The 11,681-nt window shown below is 37.7% G+C and overlaps 1 protein-coding gene across 5 annotated transcripts; it reads left to right on the top strand.

Moving 5' to 3' along the window:
* Positions 1 to 469: 469 nt before the first annotated feature.
* Positions 470 to 11,603, top strand: LOC116731136 (uncharacterized). Of its 5 annotated transcripts, none has more exons than XM_032580666.1 (12): positions 470 to 618; positions 1,958 to 2,027; positions 2,453 to 2,521; positions 2,607 to 2,749; positions 2,838 to 2,960; positions 3,044 to 3,101; positions 4,114 to 4,428; positions 5,722 to 5,858; positions 5,954 to 6,067; positions 6,892 to 6,949; positions 8,944 to 9,009; positions 9,095 to 11,603. In XM_032580666.1, the coding sequence occupies exons 2-12, from the start codon at positions 1,982 to 1,984 to the stop codon at positions 10,288 to 10,290; spliced, it is 2,325 nt and encodes a 774-aa protein (XP_032436557.1). In that variant the 5' UTR covers positions 470 to 618; positions 1,958 to 1,981; the 3' UTR covers positions 10,291 to 11,603. The 5 variants fall into 5 exon arrangements, with proteins under 5 accessions (XP_032436557.1, XP_032436556.1, XP_032436559.1 ...); XM_032580665.1 differs by having other exon boundaries at positions 470 to 628; XM_032580668.1 differs by having other exon boundaries at positions 471 to 618; positions 1,958 to 1,991.
* Positions 11,604 to 11,681: the final 78 nt, after the last annotated feature.

The raw sequence follows: 11,681 nt of genomic DNA, 5'->3' as shown, positions 1-11,681 counted from the left end.
AAATTAGTTTGTTTCAATAAATGAAACTTCCCGCCCCCCAAAAAAAAACAAAAACGCAGGTGTGTGTCTGGTGAATTTTTGGCTTAAACACGTTTGTTCTTCATATAGAAATTACTCACAGTGGGTAGAGAATACAGACATTTTTACTCAAGTAAGAACAGCAATACTTAATAAGAAATTACTCAAGTAAAAGTTAAAAGTACAGCGTAATAAAAATATATATATTTTAAGTTACTCAAGTAAATGCAACAGAGTCAATGTAAGTAGTTACTGTGTGACCTTAACTTAAACCTAACCTGAACTCAACAAGTCCTAACTGTTTCTTATGGGGCCCCGGTTTTGGGTCCAATAAGGAGCAGTAGGTCCTCACGGCGTAGTAATTGCTGGAAACATTAGCCTTACAAGGCTAGAAACACTGAAACACACACACACACCAACACACACACATGAACACACGAGGGCTTGCCTGATGGGGGCGTTCCTCAGAACAACTTAGCGCTACACGAAAGACATTGGTTGCTAAACTTTCAGAGCGCCATTGTTATCTCTTCTTCCCGTTTCCCGCGGTTGCTACACGACAACTACAAGCTGTGCTACAAACGACTGCTCCTGGTCCAGGTGAGAACAGGTATGTTTCAGGGAGCCAAAAATGTCTGGAGGACTGAGTCGGGTTAGCCGAGGGTCACATGCCGCTGTTGCAGACACCTGGACGGTTAGGATTTTCTACACTGAAAATGGCTGTTGAACAAAGTTACCGTCGCTTTACTGAAACTGCTCCCGCCTTCACTTACTTCGGGGAATATATTTATTTATTTTTTTGTGCTGTTGCTGAATGTGAGTTTGAATCGCTGTTTTGTACGATACTTAACGTATTCACAGTGACGGATATCCGGAGGAGAATCGGTCAAATTGAGCCATTTATGGATGGGGAGAAATGCTACAATTTACGCTGGATGTTGTTAGAGAATATTTATGATGTCAGTAGGGCTCGACTACAGGAAATACCAAGACCGCTGGGTGTTTCCTGGTCCACAAAAGTCGTTTCTATGAGAGTTGTTGGTCTACATTCCTCCGCAAATTGTCAGCATTTCATGACGAGAGGCCAAAAAACGATGTTAAACCAGAAACTGTATGTTTGTTAGATTTAAAATGGCTTCAGAATGTTGTCAATGAAAGCAAATCAAAAATAATTTAGCATTTTAGTTCTGTTTTCAGTTGCTAAAGTTTGAAACTGCTGCGCCATCTCGTGGTTACATTTGAAACAACAGATACCTGAACCCTGGCTTAGCCAGACACCGAAATAGTAAAAACTTATTTAAGCAAATTTCTGCCTGAATCATATTTCAGCTAAACTGTTAGGAATTAATTTATGTATCCTATGTTAGAAGAGATGCAAAAGTTAACCTTTTTTTTGTCTGTTTTTATTTATTTTAATTTTATTCTACTTTTACACTTTATTTCAATGTAAGCTTTTTCAAATGTTGGCACATCTACAAATGACATTGTGTTTCAGGATTATGGAATTTTATATGAAACACCTGCACAAAGTACTATTTTGAAGTGGGAAGAAAACAGGATACATGATTTTCAAAATACTTTTTTTTTTTTTTTTTTAGCAATTAAGCTCTTTACAACCACATGTGATATTTTTTAGTCATCCCTTCAAAGTCAGTGTTTTATAGTTTCTTCTCGTGTCCTTTGCAAACTCCAACAAGGTTTTTTTTTAAAAGATTAATCTGCTTGTTGTTCCATTCTTCTTTCGACTGACTATGACCAAAAAGCATCCCCACTGCATAATAATGCCACGTTATTTTTATATGTTCACATCTTCACATCTATCTGTTTCAGATGGTAAATAATGTGTATACAATAAGCTTGTGCTATATATGGTGGATTTTTTTGCTGATTCTTCTGAGGTAAGCTTTAAAAAGTATAATTACTAATCTTCCGCACACAGGTGGTGTTACGTTGAACCTTCAGGATGGATCCAGGTGGGGTTCAAAAAGACATGCTGCACCATCTGTTCTGTAAAACACATTTATTCTGCCTTTGTTTTTTTGACACACATTTTTCACACCATCAAGTACATTTTAATATCAGATATGACCAGAGTAAATATAAAAACTAAGTTTTCAAATGGTGATTTAATTTATTTAGTGGAAAAAAAGCTACAAACAGCAACTCAGCCAGACATTGTGTATGGACAGGAAGGGCTTTTCCTATTATTATGGTTTATTACTTCCACATAAGGTCAGGTTGGTTTGTATAGCTTTCTTCCCCATGAAAGGAAACACTTTTAAATTATTTTTGTTATTAAAATGAGTTTGATTATTTGAAACATGGAAAAAGGCACAAACAGAAGAAATTTTAAGGATCCAAATACTTATATTCTATACACATGAGTTTCGGTGTAAAATGTTTTTGGAAAAATATGTTATTTTGATGCTTTCAGGCAAGAGCGAGCTGCTGAACTCTCTGGAGGCGTATCTGAACAACAAAGCCAGACTACAACCCATCATAGGTTTGTAGAAACAAGTCAAAGTTTGTTGAAGTGTGGCCTTTTCTTGTTTTTCCTTCCATAATTCTGCTGTTTTGTGCATATTTAGGCCTGGGCACCATTATAGAGTGTGTGAATGTGACTTCACGGGTCAGAGAGACATTGTACCTGTGTGAGGTGTGTGCATGCAGACTCACCAAAGCTGATATGCGGAACCACATAATGGGGAGCCACCACCGATTCAACTACATTGTAAGTTCTGCTGAAGAAAAGTCATGTTGCGTATTTGTGATCTGCTCGGGGTTGTTGTTTGTTTAGCATGTGCTATTCTGCTCATCAGAAAGCCTGTCACCCCCACTCTGTGTCTAAGTGGCTGGGCAGCCCTGACCTGTCTAAGATGGCTTGGCCTTTAATGGAGTTGGCTAAAGTGTTGGAGAAGAAAGAAGGACCAGGAAATGTTCAAGTATGCTATTTTACTCTGTTTGTTTTTAGTTTTTAGCTACATGTGTTTTGACGTGTTCATATCTTCTTGTCTTTTATATAAAGTTGTTTGAAGTTCAAGATGAGCTTTACCAGATGATGGTGACACAGAGTGAAAATCATGGTTAGTTTTTTTTTTCTGAATTTACACTCTTATGTTATTCTTGTACATACAGGGTTTCCCCCAGTGTATCATAAGCCTGGCGGGCCACCAGGCTTTGCTTGTGCCTCCACCAGGCTAAGCATTGTTTATCTGTGTTATGGAAATGTCATTTATCAAAGAATGAGAAGCTGTTTCAATAATAAGAGAAAGATTAGTCTTTAAGTTTCTTTATTCGAAGGCAAAAGCGTTCAAAGACCCGTCTCACTGAACGCAGTCAGGAGAACAGCCCTGAACGACACGCATCACATCATTATATAGTCACAGCAAGGCAGAGACCCACCCAAAGTCTGATCTTATCTCTATTGCCAGATGGACCACAGAGACAATCCTTACCCCCACCTCATGAACTAACCCTCACCTCTTGGGGGGGATGTTTTATGGCAGGAAAGAGAGCAGGAGAAACTTCTAGTTCTTCTTTGTCAGTTACTCATGGGTGCAGGGTCAAACAAGGGTACAAACTACATTCCACACGTCAGTCCTTTAAGACAATTGCCAGGTTAAGCATTTTACCCAAGATGTCTTCAGGTCTCTTATACTATTACAGCTACGGAAACATCTAACATTATCTGGAAACTTCTTTAATGGAAAACACATCTTGCAGAAATATAAAAACACAGCAGATATAATCAGTAAATAAATGGTAAAAACGTATCATCAGTTCCATCAAAGATGAAATGAGGCAAAAGATGAAATTTTCTATTACATCTGTTTTAGTTTTTTTTTTTTTTAATGATTGCTTTTTTTAAAGACTTTATAGTTGGTGTTTAGGTATTTATCTCCCAGTCTACCAATAACACGCAATTATCAAGTGATATTTTCAAATTTCCTGTCAACTCTAAACATTTTCTAACCCAAAAACAATGCGGACCACTGGATGACTGCCCCAGGCATCGGGCTTAGCAAGTTTTCTGGGGGAAACCTTGACATGTATACGTATTGTCAACGAGACATGCCTCTCTCTTCAACACCACAGCAGTGACTCTGATGAAGACCTTAAAACAAAAGCAGGCTGAGGTGGAGAGCTTTTCCGAAACAAAACCTTTGCATTATCCGGTCGCGTCTCAGAGGGTCGTTTTGCCTGCACGCAACCAGTGGGAACATCCAGAGACATCCGACAGGGGTGACATGAAATTATTTCAAGTCTCACAACAAACAGAGCAGCAGACACCCTTACAAAACGTATCAGCCCCACAGCTGGAGAGGGTCCAGATGTCGGCTGAGGCCTCTGTGGTATCGGAGAGCGGCGACGGGTTTCTGGAGGATTTCCCTAGAGCCAAGCCTGTCATTGGTAAGCACAGATTAACTGTCGCAACAAAGCAGTAATTACAAAGCTAACCTTGTGTAAATGGCAGCATGATTTCAGTACACAGTCATATTTTAGCATGTGATTAATTATACATGAATATAATCACTGATATTGGCTGAGAAGAAGTTCTGGTACATGGAAATGTACACATCCAGCTCCATGTTTATGTTCACATGTCATGGGCTTGGATCAAATAAATTTAGGTTTTTTGTGATATATTTGTTTTGTTTTTTTTGTAGTTTAAGATCTAGAATTAGGTGTAAATGTCTGAATCCACAGTTGTCTTTCTCACCGATGGTTAAAATGGCAATTAAATGCTTAATTTACATATATACACCCCCTCCTGGTTTCATGTTCCTAGCCTTTCACATATTGTTGTTGCAGAACTGCAGGCTTTTTATTGCCATCACAAAGGCCTTAGTTTAATTCCATATGAATATTTAAACTCTACTGTTAGAGTTTACTGAAGTCACTTTGCTTGAGCATCTCGACTCATTCCAAAACCAGTTAAATGTTCAAATGTGTTGTTGATGATTTGATTTGAGGTTGAAAAATGTGACAATGTTCCATTTTCAGTGTCACTGCGAGCAAAACAGACCCTCAGCATGATAATGCCACAGTTCACAGGGACACTGTTTCTACATCATTTTTGTTTCATGGTGGTTCCTGAGTCCTGAATCCATTCAAATGACTGAAACTTGGACACAGCTGGTTGTTGCAACAGGACCATCATCCTAAACACAAAGAAAAACAAGTTTGGAAGGACTTGCTTTAAGCTTCCTGAGTGGTCTCTCCAAAAAGCCCTGTGTTTAATTTTATAAAAAGTTTGTAAACTGTATTTAAAATTCAAGTCTGTGCCATAAAGTCTGCTCATTTAAGAGTTTACTAAAAAGTATGTGGTTGAGGAGCAACTTGCTAAGAGACATTTAGCCTGATCTTAATGGGGGTGCAGGTATAGATTTGAACATTAATGGATTGAAGAAAATCCTTTAGAAATTCGAACTAGCGAACCAATACAAACAGCTCTAAAGCATCTTTAAAAGTCCAAAATTTGTGCCCTTGATCAATATATTTAAACTTCTTCACTTATTATTCATCTCTTGACCTCCCAAAAATCAACTTTAATGAAAGCAAATCTTCTCCTCTTCAGAGTTTTTGTATATTCTAAGTGAAGTGAGTATATTTCCATGTGTATATTTACAAATCGAATTGTTTTCCTAACCTAAAATGTTAAGCTAGTTAGTTAAAAACAACTCCATCTCATGTTTTTCTCAGGTCTCATCCGTGTGGTTGAGTTTAGAAGTGAAGATGGCTGCTCATGTTGTTTCTTATGCCACTGCTGTCGCATAAGATCCACCAAAAATGACCTGATTGATCACCTCACCAGCTCCTCCCATCTAGTTAACTACCTGGTAGGTTTGCTTCAGACTCTTAACATTCCTCACATATGTATGATTACATGTGTATGTATTATTCCAGGAGGTAAAATAAATATTTGATTGTGTAGATGGAAATTTATCCTGACCAAATACAAGCTTTGGGGGAAGTTAGTGAAGATGACTTCCAGCTTCAGTCACTGGCTGCCAAAGTGGAGGAGGAGGAGGGCAGAGGAGAGATGAAGGTATTTTTGCTTCTTCAAAGTGCAGGTTATTCTGTTGGGGGGTTTTTTTGCTCTATGTTGAAAACTTTTAAGAAATGAACTTGTACTAAGATAGTAGATTTTAACAATAGTTGTCAAAGTGGATAAGGACAACAAAACAAGTGAGATAAGAAAAACTACCGATCTTTAAGTCTGTTTGTTTGTATGTAAAATATCTGTGAGTAGCAAAATCTGTGAAGCTTAAGCACAAAAGAAATAAATCTTTAAGATGACATTTTAGTTTCAGAAGTGTTTTAAAAATATAGTTTTTTGCAATGTATGTATTTAATGAAAAATGCACGTATCTTTAAAGTTTAGGTTCCACCAATCTCAAAAATTAGGCTTTGAAAAGAATAATGAAATGACTTATTATTATTATCAGCCTTTCTAAAGTCTCTGACTTAGATAAGGTGTACCATAGAAAGTCAGTACAGAGAGAAAATGTTCTGTTATTATTCTAGTTTTCCTTCATGAGACAAGTGTCAGGTGAAAGCTGAACACCAATGTTGTTACAAAAGCTCTTTCCTATAAGGCAAAAAGCCTTAAAAGAATGATACGGTTGAAGGCGGGTTCTCCAAATACTGAAAGAAAAGGCTCACATATTTGTGGCACTCATAGATAATCTAATACTGATTCTTTTTTTTTTTAATGACAAGTTAAAGTGATTATTCTTCACTGGTTGAAAGGTATTCTATATATCTACTTGTACGAATTTGATATTGTTTAAAAAAAAAAGAGAAAAGAAAATGGCCTCATGTAATGCACTGAAGTTGTGATTGCACTCAACCAATATCTCATGTTCCCAGATAGTAAATGTACCAGAGTCCATCTGTAGTCAACTCACTGGCAAAAGTTACCACTGGTGTAAGTAAAGATGACTTTCATTTCTTTGCTGGGCCATAAACCTTCCATCTCTTTCGCTCCATCCTTGCTCTCAAAGTCTGACTTGTAAGTATCAGTCTGTCTTTTTGTCTAGGATGCGAAAATGTGCTTTGTCATAACCCTGTGCGCTTACAGGTTTACAAAATGGATGCCATGCAGCATGTTTTTTTTACATCCAGGGTGAAACTGACCTTCTCCATAGAATAGTTTGCAGGGCCAGGAGGCATTTTTGATTACAGTGATGTTTTTATACAAACATTTCTATTTTCTTTTCTTTATTTGTGAAGCCGTTGCTCTTCTTTTGTAGCTTCCAGTTTTATTTTTTTTTACACAAGTCAGAGCTCTTTACAAAACTATCATATATGCAGTTATAGGCAGTGCCTTTCAAAAATATTCATACCTCTCTAACTTAAAAGTAAAACTGCAGGCTTCCTTGTAATCCCTCTGGATTTTACGTGTTTGATCAACAAAAAGTAGCTCAAAACAGAAATGGAAGCGACATTAAGAATGTTTAGTGTTACGGGTTGAAAAGCAAACAAATTCAGTGAAATCATCTGAGTTCAAAAGTCACTCATTTATTATACTGTGATTTAAGTTCAGTTTAAGTGCATCTGTTCTCTGAATTTCTCAGAGGTTTGTTAGAGAACAAACGGCTTCAGAAAGACCAAGGAGCGCAGCAGACAGGTCTGGTAACTATGGATGACATGCCAAGATTCTCAACTTAGGTGGAATTACCTGTTGATAGGACAGCTATTAGTCATGCACTCTGCAATTCTTCTATTGTTCAAAGTAACCCTTAAGAAGTTGCATTTTGCTATAAAGTGTTGATAAGGAGATTTATTAATTAATCTTAGTTTTATATGAGACACTGTTCCAATTAACAGCGAATCAAGAATAACAGAATGCACTCTGTCATTATTTTACTCAAGGGTCAAAGAAAAGAAAATGACCGCTGAGACTCTCGGCAAATCCAAGAGTAAAGAGACAAATAGATACACTGCTTATTAATATCCACCACTTCCGTAAAGCACGGGACTTCCCATCAGCTTAACAAAGAAGACAGTCTTTCCCCATCTCCAACGCAACAGCTGAGTGACCTTGGACAATGGTTCATCAGTTCAAAAAGAAAACTAACAACTTCTCAGAAAACTTCTGTTATCAGCTTCTGCTTGCCCAGTGAATAAGCCAAAGTTTTTTGTCGCCACACCACGCATGTAAGAATGACCTAGTCAAAGGCCCGATTCCACAAAATGTGGAATCTTGTTGCAAGACTTGGGATAAATTAACGATCTCAAATGTTCTTCTTCCAATCTTACTAAGCTCAAACTGCAACAGAGAAGATTTGAGCTTTTAAAGACATACTCCAGAAGTTTTGGAGATGTAATTGAAGTAAGTGGTGGTTCTACAAGTTGTGGACTCAGAGGAGCTGAATACGAATGTACAGTACAGACCAAAAGTTTGGACACCACTGTGTGTCCAAACTTTTGGTCTGTATTAAGTACAGACCAAAAGTTTGGACACACAGTGGTGTCCAAACTTTTGGTCTGTATTGAGTACAGACCAAAAGTTTGGACACACAGTGGTGTCCAAACTTTTGGTCTGTACTGTATATCAGGGTGTTTTTATTTGTGAGAGAAATTGGGGGGGAAACTCATCGCTTTTTTTCTTCCGCTTCACTATTAGGCACTACATGTGCCCTGTGCCGATGTAGGTAATGTGACAAAATGTGGAAAACTTCCAAGGGGTGTGAATATTTTTACAAGGCACTTAGCCATCTGAGAACAAATTAAGTGAATCCATCGTTATGCAGTTTGAACATTTTGTTTGTAAAGTTTTGAATGAATTTTGAATTACAATTTCTTTTTCAGGCTTTTTGTAGTTTTCTCTCATTTTGCTAACTCACTATTTTTCTTTTTAAAAGTCTTTTTATGTGCATTTTTTTCCTGTATATCCTTGGTGTTTTTCTCATTTTCAAGGTTTAAAGATGCTTTCAAGAGGAGGGGAACATTCCAACCTTCAACAAAAAAGACAAGCTGTCATAGGCGAGTCTTTCCTCTGATATTTTGAAAGGAAAAAACAAAACAAAACGTCTGTTCCCTCTTACATAATTCGCATTGCCCGTTTCAGGTCTGAACAAGATTACACCTCGACATTTGCCCAAAAAAGGCTTTGTAGCGATGCCAGAACAAGCAAAAAGAATGAAACCGATGAAGAAGAAAAGGAAAAGGACTAATACCATGTTTAATGTGAGCCTGCCTATAGGTGAAGGTGAACTTCTGCTGGAGAGAAGATCCTTTGACACGGATCATCTTTATGAGTCACCTGCATCACCTTCATCTAAATCGGATGTAGCTACATCACCCTCTGAGGTTTTAGAGACCAAGTCTCCTATAGATAGCCCTGTAGACATTATTGATATACAGTTAGAGCTTCAAACATCTCAACTAGAGCAACAGCTCTACCAAGAAGATACAGATTCTGGTGATTATATGTCAGAAAAGCACATCACAGTCACAGTATTTCAGGGCGAAGATGGTTATGTTGGTGACAACCTGCCTGGACTAAATAAGTTAAGGGGATCTCAGGAATGTTCAAGTAAAGATTGGACATATGACGATTTGCAGGCCCAGAATGGGGGACATTTTGCTGCTGGAGCCCACTCTGAGGAGTTTTCACCTTTTGACTCCTACTACAGAGAGGGGAGCTGTGGCACCAATATTTGGTACAGTTCAGCATCAGCTGGAGCAGAAAGGGAAGCATTGAGGCTAGAGAGAGAAAGCAATGAGATAATCTCAAGTTATGAAAAGCAGCGTCAAAACCAGCAGCCATCATGGAGCGATGCAGGTTTTCACACAGGTAGGGTGTGGGAACAACAAGTCCCCTATTTAAAGGATGCCAGGATAAACGTGGAAACTCACTCAGGAGATATTCCTGTGTACAGGGGCAGCTTTCTATTGGATCCTAGAGGACAAGTTCATGAGACTGAACAGAGACAAGCCCAGACATACACAAAATTCACTACTGACTATCACCAAACAGCTTCACAGCTTTACACGCCTCCGTCTACAGCGTTAGAATTCAATCCAATACAACAGAGGCTGATGTTTCATGCCTGTTACGATGCTTCATCCAGAGCCAGCCAGGGTCCTTTACTCCGCACCACCCAGGGGGCTTTACTCCGCACCAACCCAAACTTTATGTATCCAGTCACAGATGGAGCTGGTTGGGGATGGACTCAGGCTGATGCCTTCATTCAGCCAGGACAATCTGCGTGCTATACTCCCAGTCCTGAAGTTTATTTCAGCGCTGGCATTCCAAACTGAATAAAAACAAACTTCATGACTCACATGGTTAAGTGTTAAAAATTAGACTAGCTCAAAAATATGCCCTACCATTAATACAAGTTGGAGTCTCCTAATGTAAAATGAAATAATTTGGCTGTTGTATTTGTTTTTTCTTATGTTTTTTTTCTTTTCAAATAATTCCTGAATTTGAAATGAATGTTGAAGGAATTAAGGGATCACATTATGAAAGATGCCATTGGATGTGACTAGGTGTAAACAAACACCAGAACATGAGCAAAATCTTACATGAAGTGTAAGACCGAGTCCAAACCAACATGAAATTTTATTCTTTCAAGCTCTACTTTTATTTTGCCAAACTGATGCATTGTTGTTGTTGTTTTTGTTTTGTTTTTTTAAAATGCTGCTGTTTATATTTGTTCAGACGTATTAAAGTCCCGTAAGGCTAGGGATTGTTCTTCTAGATTAGTTCTTTGCATTGTCTGAGCCATTGTTTTTTCTTTCTTTTCTTTTCTTTTTTTTTTTACGGTTAAAGCACAACTGCATTTATTATGTGTAGCTTTGCAAATCTAACCCTGCAACAATATGCTGAGATTTGTTGCATTTTGTTTTTAGGGCTGTCAGATTAAGTTTGTTCTGTCAATGCTACTGTCATTCACTTCAATTTAAAGGGAAATGAAAGACCAATTCTCATGGTCTGTGTTACAATGCTGCATCTCAAGAAGCCTCTGACTAACACACACTCTGGAGAAGATCATACTCTGGTTTGTCCATTATGTTTTTCACATTATCAGGCAACCGTTTTTGCACAGTCGTCTCTAGATTTGGTTTTATCAAAGAAGATGGTCGTGATCCCAGTTTTTTGCATTTGAATTTCCACCACTGTATATTTTGAATGTGCATCAGTGGAGTTATTCTTAATCAAACTTTACTTATAGATTATTTTTCATACTGTCAGATGTAACAAAAGCGTCTTTTATAGGTGCTGAAATCCTAGAGTTTCAGATCCATAAAGCAAAAATAACTAGATTAATTAAAATTGAGAAGTGGCTTGTTTTTCCAGAAACAGGAATTGAACAGATCTACTATGTCAGTTCTTGTTTTGGATCTGTTGTGTTTCACTCAAACTTATGACTTTCCTAAACCTTTGTAATGAAAGTACTAATTGAACTATTGGAAAATGTGTTCACCTTATGTAGTGTGGTATGAATTGATGAAATACTCTGGTATGGAATATAAAATGTTACGTTTCAGTTTTGAATAAATTGCGGTGCCTTCTGAACCTTACATTGAAACGTTAAGGTTTTCTAATAATAAAACACATTTGAATAGTTTTTTGTTTTTGTCTTTGTAATATAAAGTCATTATTAAGTGGGTTCTGATCAGGTTTGGGGACCTCAGAATTGGAGAAA

The sequence above is a fragment of the Xiphophorus hellerii genome, chromosome 13, assembly GCF_003331165.1.
Source record: "Xiphophorus hellerii strain 12219 chromosome 13, Xiphophorus_hellerii-4.1, whole genome shotgun sequence".
Classification (NCBI taxonomy): domain Eukaryota; kingdom Metazoa; phylum Chordata; class Actinopteri; order Cyprinodontiformes; family Poeciliidae; genus Xiphophorus; species Xiphophorus hellerii.
This window is presented reverse-complemented; position numbering and strand designations above follow the sequence as displayed.